We start from the raw sequence: 16,351 nt of genomic DNA, 5'->3' as shown, positions 1-16,351 counted from the left end.
TACATCCTAGCAGTTTGCATTAAACAGATTATACTGTTCATGCTGTTCACTCAAGTACATGCAAATAGGAGGGATAAGTCTGTCTCACATGCATGAACTGCCTACCAGTGCTAGACACATAATGAGCACACGAATAGTTGCTAAACGGAGGGAGGGATAAACCAGAAAAATAACTCATTTTAGGGAAAAACGAAACTCTACCTACCTGGCTTTTAGCTGCTGCTCCAATTGACCGATTCTTAGGACCAAAAGAAATGCAAGCCCTAGAAGATAAAACAAACATTTGAGTATATTACATCCTAAATTAATGCAACATTACAGTACATCCACAACCCTACCAGGCAAGATTTCTGTCTTCACTAAAAAACCATTTATTATATCAGCACACAGTAAGTCTATGACTTTAACCTTTATAGTGTTCAGCAAAACTGTCCACAGAATAGGCTGCCTCTTAAAATAATTGGAGTCCTCTCATTTACATGTTGCAGTTTTATGTGATGACAATCTGTCTAAAATACTAGAGAGTTGGACTAGCCAGTCTCCACTCTCCTCTCATTCTTGAAGTCTGATGTTCAAATCCCAACATAAAATAATGTACCCTCATATCAATTCATCAATTAAATGTTCTTTGTTTTTTAAAACAACTTATAACTACAAAAAGAGAACAGCCTATAAATTCTGAAAACTCTTGTCCTTCAGTATATAAATAAAAAGTAATTTTTCTAGAACTAGCTTCTGAGGACTCAACTTCTGACAAAGAACTTCATTCCCACTTCTGAACACATTCTTCCAAATCACCTATTCATATACTGCCTAATGGTATGACCTATTTGCTGCTTAATTTAGAAAGCGAAACTGAAGCCTGCTTAAAGGTAAACTACTTTAAAATACTATGCTTAAGCTTAAAGTCAGCTATATTGGAGTTGAAGCTTTTGCTATCATGACCCCTATGCATCACTCTTCGTTTTTTATTCTAATTAATCCCTATGTTACCCTGTATTCTCTTAACTTTCATATATCTGTCACCTCCCTTTACAGTAGCTGCTTTCTCTTAAGCTATAAAATCAAATTTACTGCCACCACCTAAAAAAAATCCCAAAAGACATAGCTCTTCCAAGAGTCCATTTCCCCTTAAGGTAGTAAAGCCCACTTTCTTCTGCTTTAATTATCATGAATGCATAAATTGTTCATATGTAGTATCTCACTTACTCCCCATCAACACCCTATCTTATTCCCATTTTATAGGAAACTGAGATCAAAAAGGCATTAAGTAAATTTATCCAGGGCCATATAATCAGAAAGCAATGGAGTAAGATCATTTCTCCATACTTTACATTCTAGTTTTGGCTTTCTCTATCCTCCCTGGAAACCTACTTCTTTCAACTTAGCAGAGTAAGAAATAGGGCTCTGGAGTCATGCTGCATTGGTCCAAATCTGAATATTTAAATGACCTTACTAATTAAATTAAGTAGAATTGTACTTAAATTTACTAGCCCTATGCATAGGGGTAGAATGCTGGGCCTCTCTGGACTTCTGTGGCCCTTTTCAATCAATGGGGTAAGAACCCTGTGAGCTAATCTCCCAGAGCAGTTATGGTTTAGCTTGGTATCATCAGATTTCCTCTGAATCCTACACTCTGTGGGGCTAGAACATGCTGGGCATAGCCCCTCAAGAAGCTCAGCCTTCCTGCAAATATACCAAACACTAAAAATTTTTTTAAATATATTTTTACTAGAGGCCTGGTGCACAAAAATTTGTGCACTTGCGGGGGGATGGTTGGGGGGGGGGGGGGCCTCAGCCCAGCCTGTGCCCTCTCGCAGTCTGGGACCCCTCAGGGGATGACCACCTGCTGGCTTAGGCTTGCTCCCCGGGGGGAGGACTGGGCCTAAGATGGCAATCAGACATCCCTCTGGCAGCCCAGCAGCCCTCGAGGGATGTCCACTTGCCAGCAGGGAGCAGACCTAAGCTGCAGTCAGACATCCTTAGTGCTGCTGAGGAGGCGGGAGAGGCTCCCACCACCACCGCTGTACTGGCAGCCATCAGCCTGGCTTATGACTGAGCAGAGCTCCTCCCATGTGAGAGCGCCCTGACCACCAGAGGGCAGCTTCTGCATTGAGCCTCTGCCTCCTGGTGGTCACTGTGTGTCATAGTGACCAGTCATTCCCAGTCGTTCTGCTGTTAGGGTCAGTTTGCATATTACCCTTTTACTATATAGGATAGAGGCCTGGTGCACGGGTGGGGGCCAGCTGGTTTGCCCTGAAGGGTGTCCCGGATCAGGGTGGGGGTCCCACTTGGGTGCCTGGCCAGCCTGGGTGAGGGGCTGATGGCTGTTTGCAGCTGGTTACATCCCCTTATGGGTGGCGGTCCCCACTGGGGTGCCTGGCCAGTCTGGGTGAGGGGCTGAGGGCGGTTTTCAGGCTGGCCAGTGACTGAAGATCCCAGTCTCTCCTTTTTTCTTTTTTTTATTCTGGGGTTTATTTACATACTATAATTGAAACATTGTTGCCGTCACTGGCGCTCCCGGGTCTGAGGCCCTGGCCAGCTGAAAGCAGGTATCTGGCGTTTCTTTAGCTTCTATAATTGAAACATTGTTGCTTTCGGGCTCAGAGCCGGGCCGCGGCAGGCAGGGAACCTTGGCTTCCTCCATCACTGGAGCAAGCAAGCCTCATGTTCGCTTCAGCTGTGTGGCTGCCGGCTGCCATCTTTGTTGGCAGTTAATTTGCATATCGCCCTGATTAGCCAATGGGAAGCGTAGCGGAGGTACGGTTAATTACCCTTTTTGTCTTTTATTAGATAGGATTGGCTGAAGCCATTTTGGGGCTCAGCCGATCTGGTTTTCCAGATGACCTAATAAATTCTTAATTCTTTACAAAAAAAAAAATATATATATATATATATATATATGTATTTTTTTTTTAATTGGTTTCAGAGAGGAAGGGAAAGGGGGAGAGATAGGGGGTCGAGGCAGAAACCCAGGCATGTGCCCTGACAGGTATTTGAACCTCAATCTCCTGGTTCATAGGTCAATGCTCAACCACTGAGCCACCGTGGCAGGGCTACCAATCACTATAATTTTTAAAGTTTTCTTAGCACCACTTAAATACCTCTGCTATCACAGCCTATAAGTGCCCTTCAGGAAATTAACCAAATCTTACCACTCCATTCACTCTCTCCTCTCCTAAGCCTATCGATTGGTAAAACTACATCTTTCTAAAAACTACCAGATCTAATTTCCTAAAGTGTATACCACCAATACCTCAATCTCAACATAAAAGGCAATGTTAATTATTTTTCATTGTTTTCTGCAGCCCTCTTTTCAAACCTCCATCTCAAAACAATTACTAGCTCCAAGAATAAAAAACATTTATGTTCCCAACTTTCCTGTATATCTTGTTGAAAGGTTAATTTCCTATTCTATCTAGATAACTCTAGAAGCAAGAGCTTCTAATTACCTTACCAAGAAAACCAATAACCAAGAAATAAAGCCCAGATTCTTTAGGTCTCTCACCATCCTAACCCTATCCCATCTTCCAACTGCACCTCCATGCACATAGTAACACCCAACCCAATTTAATCAGTCTTCCAATTTTCCTGCTTTGCTCATGCCACTTTTGTCACCTGAAATGTTCTGGTCCCTTCTAAATCAGTCATTCTCCAGAAATATCACCCACTCCGTCTGTGAAGCCTTCCAACTCCCCTCAGGTAAAAATTAATCATTCCTACTTATTAAAACTTGTTGGACTTTGGGCAATGCAGATATAAACTATTTCCAACATCACAGAATATTCTATGGCACAAAGCTGCTCTAAGTAATTTTCCTTGAAGTCAGTTAACATTTTCACTTACTTTTAAAATCTACATCTGCCTTTTTAACAGTAAGAAGTGTTTCATACATCTTGAAAAACTAAATGAAAGTTTGTATCAGTTCAAATTATTCATCTTTTTTTTTTTGGTCTATGTATACACACACTACAAATAGTTCCCAACTTCTTACAAAGCAACCAAATGTTACTAATAGAACATCAATCTTCACTACATAATACAGCAGTAACACCTCAAACAAAGTATATAACTCCTGTAAAGTATAGGAAACATCCACACTTTTCTTACCATATCATAGAAAATCAATATAGTATCACTACTTAATTCTTACATTCTAAAAATGCTCCTTAACAATAAGCATCCATTGCACCAAAAAAAGAAATCCTTAGAGGGAAAAAAAGAAGAAATCAACTTGACTGAACACATATGCAGTAAAAAGAGCTAAGGGTCTAGAATTAAACAGTCTCAGTCTACCCAAATCCCTTCTCTGCCTTTCTAACTGTGTGACCTCTCTGTTGCTTAACCTCTCTGACATTCAATTCCTCATCTCTAAAATGGGGAAATTATAGCACCTCCTCATATGGTTGCTATAGATTAAATTTTGTTGATCCGCCCTAACCAGATTGGCTCAGTGGATAGAGCGTCGGCCTGCGGACTGAAGGGTCGCGGGTTCGATTCTGGTCAAGGGCATGTACCTTGGTTGCGGTCACATTCCCAGGAGGGAGTGTGCAAAAGGCAGCTGATCGATGTTTCTCTCTCATCGATGTTTCAAACTCTCTATCCCTCTCCCTTCTCTCTGTAAAAAATCAATAAAATATATTTTAAAAAAAAAATTTTGTTGATCCACTTACAAAGGGCTTATATTAGAGTCTGGCATATAATAAACTAGGAGCCCAGCGATCGATTCAAAATCACACAGCGCCGCCCACCCTTGAGTCACCGGTCCAGCCCTGCCTCCCTCTCAGGCCCCTGAAGCAACCACGGCCGGGGCTGATCAGGCCCTCCCTCAGCCCAGGAGCAAGGAGGCCCCTGCCGCCCCTGGCACCCCGCCCCCCCCCCCCACACACACACACACACACTGCGTGTACAACCTCCTCCTCCTGTCCGGTCCACCCGTTACGTTGTCCCAGTTAATTAGCATATTTATCTATTTTATAGACAGATATAGATAGGTAGATAGATAGGTAGATATTAAAAATATTAGCTGCTATTATAGCTCCAGTGAAGCCCTGATCTGAGTTTCATACAAAAATATACCTACCAGTATTATATGAAAATTCTGCTTCACCTCAAACTGTCCACTAAAATCCAGTCAACTTTAAAATCATTTATCCATGAGAAATAAAAAATACTACTTCAATTAAAAAAGAACAATTTAATGACCAATATGTCCAACAGCACAAATTGAAGGGTTTTTTCAAACTAAAAGCTTAAAGAAACCTAATATGTAAATGTGAAGCCCAAAAAGATTAAGTTGAATATTAATTACTGCCAGCATTAGAACCTAGTTCAGTTCTTTCCAGTGCAAGCTCACAGTAGAAAATTAAAAAAACAAAGTACAAAGAAAGTAAGTTACCTGTAATTCCACAAAAAAAATCTCCCTCCAATCCTAGAGGGCTACCATTAGCATTTAGGTGAATACTTCTAATACAGGCATAACTCGTTTACATAGCACTTAGTTTTATTGCTCTTCTCAGGTGTGTTTTATACAAATTGAAGGCAAGACTCTCCACCAGCAAAAAGACTATGGCTGGCTTCATCACAATATTCGCTCTATTGCCATGGTCTGGAATCAAACCCCTTATATATTGAAATATGCCTGTAAATATAAGTCCTAAAAGAGACTAGATTAAAAAATTCATTCAATTTGTTTCTCTTCAACAGATCTTCTGAAAAGTCTTCAGTGGTTGAATTATTCCGTCATGGAACAAACTCCCTTGTTCCACAGCTTTCATTATTGAGCCTTCATATACCAGGCAGTGTGCTAAGCATTCTACACTTGGTTCTACCAAATACTCTGAGAGAAAAAAAGAATAAAAACCTATTACTGTCCCCATTTTATAATGAAGAACCGATTCAAGGATTCCAAAATCATTAGGACTCCTGGGCTCCAAATCTCATACATGCAAACTTGAGTACTTTGAATCAAACCATTAAATTTATTCCTATTTCTACACTTTTCCTGGGACTCTCCCAATCCTTTCCTATATGTATTCTAATCCTATTTGCTCAAATCCCATGCCTGCCTGTCCTCATCACTCCATCCCCCACTGATATAATGTCTCCTCTAAATTCAGTATTTTAAATCTGTACATAAATAAACTTCCACTGTGCTTTTATGTCATTCCTATTTCCAACTAGAACGATTATAGCTGTAAACAACAGAACTGCTATCTTACACTTCCCCTACACTACACACAAAGCCAAGTTAATGCTGCTAAAAATGTGAAGTACTCGGACACTTGCTGTTTGACACTACTTTTCCTCCATTCCAAATTACAGGTTGACATTGTTGGAAATTAATTCAAATCAAGTTCAACACTCTGTTCTTATCTTTATTTCTATGACTCTAGTCCTAAAAATAATAATCTTAAGACAGAGAATGGCACTGATCTCCCTTTCCTGGGTAAGAAATACTACTGACCAAATATTTATGCACATTCTGATTAGGATATTAAGAACAACTGCTATCCTTAAAAGGTAGTTTCATGTTTGTGTGAGTACTCTCAGAGTGTTAGGACGGCTGTTGCTCTACTTTCTTAAAACTAAGAAAATGAGCTTTTCAGAGAACCAATAGTATTTAGATTATCAAATAAGAGATGGTGGCAAAATGATTTGGAAATGGTTATTATATTAATCAGAGTATCCTCTGGTTACTTAGTCCCAAACTATCAAGTACCCAAAAAAGTTGGTATCAAACAGAACAAGTAACTCATTTTCTGAGACATAGTTCCTAAAGCACAGCAAACTCCTGAGTCAGTAACATTTGCACATTAAAAGCCACGTATTTGGGGGGTTTTGGGGTGGGGAAGTGAGCAAAAAGGAAAGAGAACTCATGGACATGGACAACAGTGTGGTGATTGTGGGTGGATGAAGACAGAGGGAATAAATGGTGATGGAAAAATAAAATGAAAACATTTTTCAGCCACAAATTTGATGAATCCTAAAAGGCAAACTTCTATAGATTTCATTTTACTGTACCAACATATGACTTAATAAAGAGGATTAATGAAAATATAAAAAGGTCATAATGGCAACATTAGCAAATACTTAGGTGGTATTAACTATATGTCAGGCATTATTCCAAATAAACACTTTAGTTTAACTCCTTAATCTTCACAACCCCATTAAGACTGAGAAATCACTCATGTTCCTGGTATAAATTAACCTAAGTTTTTGTAAAGTATTATGACAATATGAACTAAAACTCTAAGCATATATATCCTTAATCCAAGCAATCTCACATCTGGAAATCTATCCAACAAAAATAGAAGTACTAACATGTAAACATAAATATAAAAAACGACTTGTTGAGCCCTGGCTGGGTGTCCCATACATCAAAAGATTGCGGGTTCAATTTCTAGTCAGGTCACATGTCCAGGTTGTAGGTTCCATCCTAGGTTGAACTGCATACGGGAGGCAGCCAATCATTGTTTCTCTCCCTCTCGAAAATCAATAAAAACATATCCTGCCCTAACCGGTTTGGCTCAGTGAATAGAGAGAGCATCAGCCTTCGGACTTAAAGGTCCCAGGTTTAATTCCAGTCAAGGGCATGTATCATGGTTTCGGGCACATCCCCAGTAGGAGGTGTGCAGGAGGCAGCTGATCAATGTTTCTCTCTCATCGGTGTTTCTAACTACATCTCTCTCCCTTCCTCTCTGTAAAAAAATCACTAAAATATATCTTAAAAATAAATAAATAAAAATAAAAACATATCCTCAGGTAAGGATTTAAAGAAAAATAACATCCTCAGATAAGGAATGGAAAAAAAAGATAACTGGATGCCCAGCTGGTATGACTCAGTGGTAGACCCATGAATCAAGTCCTGGTTAGATTCCTGATCAGGGCTCATGCCCAGGTTTCAGGCTCGATACCCAGTAGGTGGTGTGCAGGAGGCATCATCAATGAAGATTCTCTCATAGTTGATGTTTCTATCTCCCTCTCTCTTCCTCTATCTGAAATCAATTTTTTAAAAAAACACATTTTTTTAAAAACTGCTTGTTGAAAACTACTTGTAATAGCAAAATTTTAGAAATAATCTGTTTGAGGAAAACATGTCATAGCCATAATACAGAATTACATATTTAAATAAATTCATATTTGACTCTGAAAGATGTCTAAAATACAGTGAGGAAACGCAGGTTTACAGTTGTGCACATGCTAAAGTTTATTCTTGTATTACTATTTATTAATTACTGTATTATTTTCTATACCAACTATAAACCTACATTTGCCCCACTGTGTATAAGTTAAAGAAATCAGTTACAAAATATGATCCCTTTTGTTTACACACACACACACACTATATTAGTAGAATGTAGAAAAAGGTATGCAAGGATAGAGAGCAAATAATTGAAGGAAACTTAATTGTAACACTTTATAGTGTTTCTATTGTTACAGCAAACAAGTGTCTTGTTAAGTCAAGAAAAAAATGTTTGTTTAGGAAACTAATGGCAAAGTTCCTGTGGATTACTTCTACCAAATTTGTATGCAAGGTTATATTTTAGTTCTTAAGTGATTTAAAAAAACTACTTTAATATTTTTGATTTCAGAGAGAGGAAGGTTAAGGCAGAGACACAAACATCAATGAGAGAGAAACATTAATGGGCTGCCTCCTTCACATCCTCTATTGCAGACCGAGCCCAAAACCCAGGGGTGTGCCCCGACAACTGGTGACCTCCTGATACATTAGGCTCAACCACTGGGCCACACCGCCTGGATGTGAAATCTTTTTTAAAGAATACACTTTTGAAATACACCTGTTTTCGAATTCACAAATGATTTACAAAATGAAGCTAAGTGCCAGATAATGTGTTAGCTGCTGGATATTGAGCTTTAACAAGACTGTCTTGACTGCAGATCATTGTTAATAGATCAGCGTTACTTTCCTTAAATGTGTTTAAATGGGAATATTTTGGTGCCTGGAATGGAAGTGTGATGACGGTGCTTCCAAGACTGCTCTTGTAAGAAGGTTAAAACCTGCATTTTTATAAAAATTGATTTGAGCCTCTGCGGGTGTGGTTGGGTGTCCTCCCCTGCGCTAAAAGATGGCGGGTTGGATTCCCAGTCAGGGTACATGCCCGGTTGCTAGCCTCATCCCCAGTGAGGGACCTGCAGGAGGCAGCCCATGGATATTTCTTCTCTCCCTCTCCCTTCTTCTCTAAAAATCAACAAAAAATATTTTTTAAAATTTTATTTGAGCCAATCAGAGGACAACCAGAAGCAAGATCTCAACAGATTGAGGGAAAAAATGCTTTCTAAGAGACTCCTTTCATAACCACAGCAATTAGACATAAGGGGAAGTGGTGTAAGAAGTCTTAAGCTTTAATTAACAAATCAACCTTCCTTTTCTTTATTCTTTTAAGTGTTTTTATAGATTTTAGAGGAAGAGGGAGAGATAAACATCAATGTGAGAAACATCAATCCACAGCCTCCCACACGATGGAGTCCGCCCTGACCGAGAATCAAATTGGTGACTCTGGTGCATGGGACGATGCACCACCAACTGAGCCACATTAGGAATTTCAAGAAATCAAATAACCACTCTTTCGGAGAGCAAGAGCTGGACGTATACATAGTTTCTGGGTGTCGGCAGAGTAACATCTCATACCTTATGTTTGCAAGAAATTCATTCCTCTCTGAAGTGAATGTCTTTACATGTCGTTTAGATCTAAGAGCAACGGGATGACTTAGATTTAAAGAAAAGGAAGGCTGCCCTGGCCGGTGTGGCTCAGAATGAAGCTTAGAAGATTTTGTCCAAGAGGAAGACAATGGATTGAAAGGTATCTCTATGTACTCAAAAAATAGATTCTTACTCTAACCAAGGAAAGTCCTGGGTGAGTCCTGATTTTTTAGGCCTGTGTTTATACTGGTCCCATAACTTATGATTCTAGAGGTCAAAATGAGCACCTGGGTCATTCATGAACAACTGTGGACAACACCCTGATTAGAATGGATTACTGTGAAAATGGATGCATGCAGAACAGCAGTAAATGACCCACTATAGTTTAATATTCTGAAACGATGTGAAAAAAAAGTGAATGCAAAGATATCAAGGAGGCATCGACTTTATTAAATCCTTTCCTGATTTATGACCGTAACCACCCCAAGCTTGAGATCTCTGGTCCCGCAGCGTGAGCCTCGGGTTCTCCGGCTCCCTCGCTTCCGGGCGCCGCCCCGCCCCCACTCACGTGGGACTCCGGCCGCTCCAACGTCTTGCCGCGGGCAGACGAGAGAACCCGTTCAACTTTTTCTTAAGTGCCGGCTGTGTGCAAAGCTACGAATTCTGTGTTAGGCTCAATGAAAGTCAGTACGCCCTGGGCCTGGTCCCTGCTCGCTGAGAGAGGACCTCGGACCACCCTACATCCCAGGCCTTCCTGCCCTCCAGCTCCTGCCTGTGCCCTCCGCTGGTCCGAGTACCCGCTCATCTTCGCTCAGCCGGCGGGCTACAGGGAAAGGCCTCGCCCCTGGCGCAGAACCACACAGCAGGTCGCGGCCACTAGTGACCTGGCGCCCAGCGGGGGTCCGGTATCCACCCGTCTCTCGGCCCGGAATGGAGATGACTCCCCGGCCCGTGTTCCTCCGCCGAGAGGGTCGCAGACCAAAGCAAATGCTACCTCCCCATCCCCCAATGCACGCGGCCGTAGCCTGGCCCACACTTACGGCGTGCAGCGGTCGCTGTACTCATTAGCTATGGTCTCGATGCCACCGGCGCGTGCCACAGCAACGTAGCAGCTCTGGAAGCCCAGGTCTATGCCCACCACCGACATGGCGCTGGCTACAGTTCGGGCTCGAGCCCGGGTCCGGCCGGCGAAACAGGACACGGACCCCGGCGGGGCTGGCGCGCGGAAAGTGGGCCGCGTAGGCCAGGGGACCGGAGCTAGTGAGGGACGTAGGGTTGCCCACACGAGCGCCTAGGTCCTCGGAAACCGAGCCGCTGCGAAGCGTGCTGCTCAGGCCGGCTCCGGCTCAGCGGCCGCAGAGAGGGCGCCGGGTAGCGGGGGCGGAGAAGATCTCGAAAGATCTCGTTGCGACGAGAGTGAAGGTGCAGAGCGAGAACTGCGGAGGAAAAAAATGTTCTCGCGAGATCTCGACTCCAGCTCTTCCTTTAGAGATCCCGCCCCTAGTCACGCACGAGCGTACGTCAGGTCCAGGCGTGGAGAACCTGGGAAGGTAAAAAAAAAAAAAAAAAATCGGGAGGCGGAGCTAGCCAACTGAAGCTGCGCACAGAATCCGCCGCAGCGGCTTTCCACGGAGGCAAAGAACTGGGGTGCACCTCCCCTCCAAAAGAAAGGAGAGCGGGCTGGAGGCGGAGTACTGAGGAGGAATCTTTGGTCTACTTCCGCCGTTTTCTTTATATCCAAAGAAACTTCCGGTGGTGGGACCTTCTGCGCTCCAGTTCCGAAGGCTCTCCTACTCCCCTAGGGGTAGGTTGGCCCGTAGTGGGGAGGGCAGCTGTTGGAACATGGCTCCAAATAAGCCGAGCTATGTCAAAGTCAAAGACAGCGCCCTCTCCGCTCTCGCTCCCACCGCCTTGGTTTTTTGTTTTGTTTGTATTACGCATTGTCGCACCGTTCTCTACTGCGCTCCTGTCCTTAAATCAGGCCGAGGGACCTACAGGACTTTCATTCCCAACATACTCCAAGCACCCGTCCTGAGCTGGATGCAAGGGACATAGATGATAAAGTACCTGGGTCCGTTCAGACCAGCCTGTAAAGTGGTGGGATTACATAAGGTAATGAATAGTTTTTTAAAATATATTTTTATTGATTTCAGAGAGGAAGGGAGAGGGAGAGATAAAATCTCCAATGATGAAAATCATTGATTGGCTGCCTCCTCCATGTCCCCTACTGGGGATCTAGCCCTTGACCAGAATCAAATCCCAGACCCTTGAGTCTGACTGCAGGACGACTCTATCCACTGAACCAAACCGGCTAGCAGGGGTGGGCAAACTTTTTGACTCGAGGGCCACAATGGGTTCTTAAACTGGACCGGAGGGCCGGAACAAAAGCATGGATGGAGTGTTTGTGTGAACTAATATAAATTCAAAGTAAACATCATTACATAAAAGGGTACGGTCTTTTTTTCAATAGTTTTATTCATTTCAAACGGGCCGGATCCAGCCCGCAGGCCGTAGTTTGCCCACGGCTGGCTAGGGCATGATTTGTTTTCTATTTTTTATTTTTTTTGACATTGTTGCAGAATGTCTTCCAGTCACCAGCTACTAAGCAAGCAGGGAATGTAATGGGTACCTCTGCCAGGCTTGCTTTCCCTCCTCTCTCTGAAGCTGGCAGAATATTAGCCACTCTCCAGACATGATCCTGCGAGGAGGAAACTAATCTTAATTTAAGGGCCTCACTTGCAGGGGCACCTGGGAGAGCAATGACTTGCTGAGAGTTAAGGAGTGTTCCAGGTGTGGAGGGGAAGCCAGCGTGCGATCAGCGATAAGCATGTCTGATAAATTGCTTGATGAGAGTCAGAAGAAGGGGAAGCTTAATCTCCAAGTCTCCAGTAACTTTTGTGATTCTATTTTTTAAGGGCCCCTAACACACAGAGCTCTGTATATGTTTTTTTAACTTAGGTTAACCTTGACCTTCCTTCCTCTCCTATTTTTCTCCTACCTAGGGGCATAGCAATCACCTCAAAGACAATATTGGCCTTAATTATGACAGTCTGTCTCCACTAATCTATTTTGGGTTATTAAGCACTGAACAAACAGAGGCCAGGCCCTAGGCTGAAGTATCTAATCCACCTAAAAGATTACTACCTCTGGCTTACACTGTGTCTCTCTGCCTTCCTTCTTGTGGGAGGCCTCCCCAGCCTTTAGCTAAACTGGCAAAAAGGCACACCCATCTCTCTTTATGTTCCAAGTTCATATCTATTTGCCTTGGCACTGGTTTCAGTTTAAAATACCATCAACCCTATCAATCTTTTTAAGGATTTGTTCTTCTCAAAATAAAACATTAACATCGGTCACAGGGAGTACTCATCCTGCTATAAATAGTTCCGTGGATCATCAAACTTATAGCTCAAGAGGCTATTCTGGGATATTTAAATAAATGAAGTCAGAAAAAGTTATTTAAGAATTCTGAAGAATCTTAATGACAAGTTTCCAAGAATCACAGTTGTGAAGCAATGAAATTGCCAAAATAATGTTGGACACACTGTGAGTAAAGCACAAGTTCTTTTCATTCAGCAGACTACCTTGAGTATTTTTTTTAAATATATCTTTATTGATTTCAGAGAGGAAGGGAGAGGGAGAGAGCGATAGAAACATCAATGATGAGAGAGAATCATTGATCAGCTGCTTCCTACATGCCCCCTACTGGGTATCGAGCTCAGCAACCGGGACATGTGCCCTTGACCGGAATAAAACCTGGGACCCTTCAGTCTGCAGGCTGGCGCTTTATCCACTAAGCCAGTGGTTCTCAACCTTCTGGCCCTTTAAATACAGTTCCTCATGTTGTGACCCAACCATAAAATTATTTTCGTTGTTACTTCATAACTGTAATGTTGCTACTGTTATGAATCGTAATGTAAATATCTGACATGCAGGATGGTCTTAGGTGACCCCTGTGAAAGGGTCGTTTGACCGCCAAAGGGGTCGCGACCCACAGGTTGAGAACCGCTGCAGTAAGCCATACCAGCCATGGCTATCTTGAGTATTTTAGAAGAAGGAAGTTATTAAATGCCTTTCTCTCATACAATGGTTAAATTTAGTACCAAACAATCAGGAAGGTATTTGTTTGTTTTAAAAATACAGTATGCATAGGCTGTTCATCAATGAGACAAAAGGTTCGAAATTGGGAATTTATAATCATCCCTGCCAAATGTCCTGAAGAATATACTTCTGGAGCAGCTTCTGCAATTCTTTGCTTCAGGAGGAAGCTAAAAGCTCAGATAATGGTGTATTCTGGTCTCCCTAATCTCATAGTCAGTGGACCAGTGTCCTTAGTTAAACCAGAACTCTTATATTACACTCTATAAAACTCTGATTGCTCAATGATAATTACCATAACCTACCTCATCTTTAGCTCCTACAGTATGTGCTAGACATTGTGCTGAGTGTTTTGGATATTATAATTCATTTAATCTTCATAGCAAGCCCATGAGGTAGGTATTATTTTCCAATTTTATAGAGAAAAGACCTGATGAAATTGAGTAACCTGTTCAAAATCATACAGCTTTAAAAACTCTGACTTCAACATGGGTTTCCTATACTACACCACTTTCTTTAAGTTCACATTACTTATAGAGGCTCATTAAAGTAAATATGGCGGGGGGGGGGGGTGCCTAACCGGTTTGGCTCAGTGGATAAAGCATCGGCCTGTGGATTCAAGGGTCCCAGGTTTAATTCTGGTCAAGGGCATGTACCTTAGTTGCAGGCACATCCCCAGTGAGGAGTGTGCAGGAGGCAGCTGATCAACGTTTCTCTCTCATTGATGTTTCTAACTCTCTATCCCTCTCCCTTCCTCTCTGTAAAAAATCAATAAAATATATTTTAAAAAATAAAGTAAATATGGGGGGGAAAGAGTGAAATAAATAATTCAACTAGAATAATTCACTATTGACATTCTGGAATACATTCCTTCCTTTCAGTACTTTTGTTGTATATGATGGTTGAATTTGGTTGTGCCTTTTTTAACATTAGGTTAAACCAGCCTTTCCCAAACTATATTCCCCAGGACAGTGTGCCATGAAATATTAATAGGTTAATATCACCATTTTAAAGGCTCTGAGAAGTCCTGTAGAAAATCTGTTTCATTTTGTTTAATCATAATACAAGTATAAATATAAGAAGTATAATTATATAGTTAAGGAGTAGTAGAATACAATTTAGACTCCCGATTTTTCCCTTCAAGCATTTTTCTAATCATATGCTCTTCTGATGTAAAAACTACCATTACAGTTCACTTCTAACTCCAAGTTGGCTGAAATCCTAGGGTCCTTCCTCATTCTGCCAAACTGTCTGCTTACATAGCACCACTGTTATCTCATTCTCCAAAGCCCCAAGTTTTGCCCTTATTCAGGCTGATTACACTGATATATATATATATATGATATGACATATGGCATCATTATCAGTCCCACCCTTTTTCTCTTTATAATCTTAAAATGCTGGATGAACTTCGCCCAGATTTCTCCAAGCCACAGAAGCTGATATGATCATGAAAACTTAACCCCTTCATCTAGGTCTCTTGATCAACAAAAATTTTCCTGGCCTGACTCACAACCTCTGTATCCATCAGCTCCACCTTCTCTTCAACCAGCCCCAGACACAGCCTTCTTCCACCTCTAGCAGCTGGCATTCCAGCTCCACCCCGAAGTCCTGCCTGTTGGTCTGGTCTGTTGAGAGCAGAAATATGACTCTGACCTGTTCAGCCCAGTTTTACTCCGGCTTGTCCTGTTCCAAAGTGTGGAAGGACTCCCAGCTCTCCTCCACCAGCCCCCCCCCCCCCACTCCCCTGCCCCCTGCACCTCACCACCCGGCCCAGGGAGCTATCCTGCTATAGTAGCAGTTGCCACCCTGTTTCTACAGTACAAAGCTTTCTTTACCATCTTTTGTTTTAATTATCAAATTCATCAGGACTCAGTGTACCCTGTGCTGGTTTCTTTTCAGCTAAAAACAGGTCATTTGTCTCAGGACAATGCTCTTTTCTACATGCTCTAAGACTCAAAGACAATGACTTTAAAAGGTCTTGTGGCCTCTGATAATAACTCACCTTTCCTGATTAAAGAGGAGTCTGGGTGTGTATATTTGTAATTTGATAAAGAAACAGTGTTATTATGAACAAGTTGATGTGGCGTTCTGCCCATACATTGCTTCCCAATCAAAGGAGGACCACTTATTTTCTTGTTGATATGTAGTTTATGTTCAAATGCAATGTGAGTTAAAAATCTAAATATATCACAGATGATTACAGTTTGACACTTGAATGCTAGCAGTATAAGCCCTAACTCAGAGGAGATGACTAACATGTTTTCCTGGCAATGGCACAGGAATCCATCCCTAATGCAAAAGGCAGCAGCAGCAAGCTGAAACAAGAGAAGAGGTGATCTGAGCTCACTGGAAGCGTCAGAGTTTCTTTTCCAAACAAGACAAAGACAACCCTAGAAAAGGTGACCAAAAGACATTTCCACTATGAAGATATTTTGATACAGTTATCCCTTGGTATCCAAGGGATTAGTTACAAGGCCCCCACGGATACCTAAATCCCTTATATAAAATGGTGTGGTATTTGCATATAACCTATGTACATCCTCCTGGATACTTAAATCATCTCTAGATTACTTATAACACCTAGTATAT

At 42.0% G+C, this 16,351-nt stretch overlaps 1 protein-coding gene and 1 non-coding gene across 2 annotated transcripts in view; both read right to left on the bottom strand.

Annotated features, from left to right (window-relative positions):
* Positions 1 to 11,069, bottom strand: part of HSPA4 (heat shock protein family A (Hsp70) member 4) — a 45,858-nt gene extending 34,789 nt beyond the window's left edge. The window contains exons 1-2 of the mRNA XM_059698385.1: positions 10,705 to 11,069; positions 206 to 263 (exon numbers count right to left, since the gene is read on the bottom strand). Of these exons, the coding sequence (XP_059554368.1) occupies positions 206 to 263; positions 10,705 to 10,811 (165 nt within the window). The 5' untranslated portion in view covers positions 10,812 to 11,069. The remainder of the gene's footprint in view (positions 1 to 205; positions 264 to 10,704) is intronic.
* Positions 11,070 to 12,232: 1,163 nt separating this feature from the next.
* On the bottom strand, positions 12,233 to 12,372 carry LOC132236322 (small nucleolar RNA SNORA7). The gene has a single exon (XR_009453263.1). It is a non-coding gene; the product is annotated as a small nucleolar RNA SNORA7 (small nucleolar RNA).
* Positions 12,373 to 16,351: the final 3,979 nt, after the last annotated feature.

This window comes from Myotis daubentonii, chromosome 5, assembly GCF_963259705.1.
Source record: "Myotis daubentonii chromosome 5, mMyoDau2.1, whole genome shotgun sequence".
Classification (NCBI taxonomy): Eukaryota; Metazoa; Chordata; class Mammalia; order Chiroptera; family Vespertilionidae; genus Myotis; species Myotis daubentonii.
This window is presented reverse-complemented; position numbering and strand designations above follow the sequence as displayed.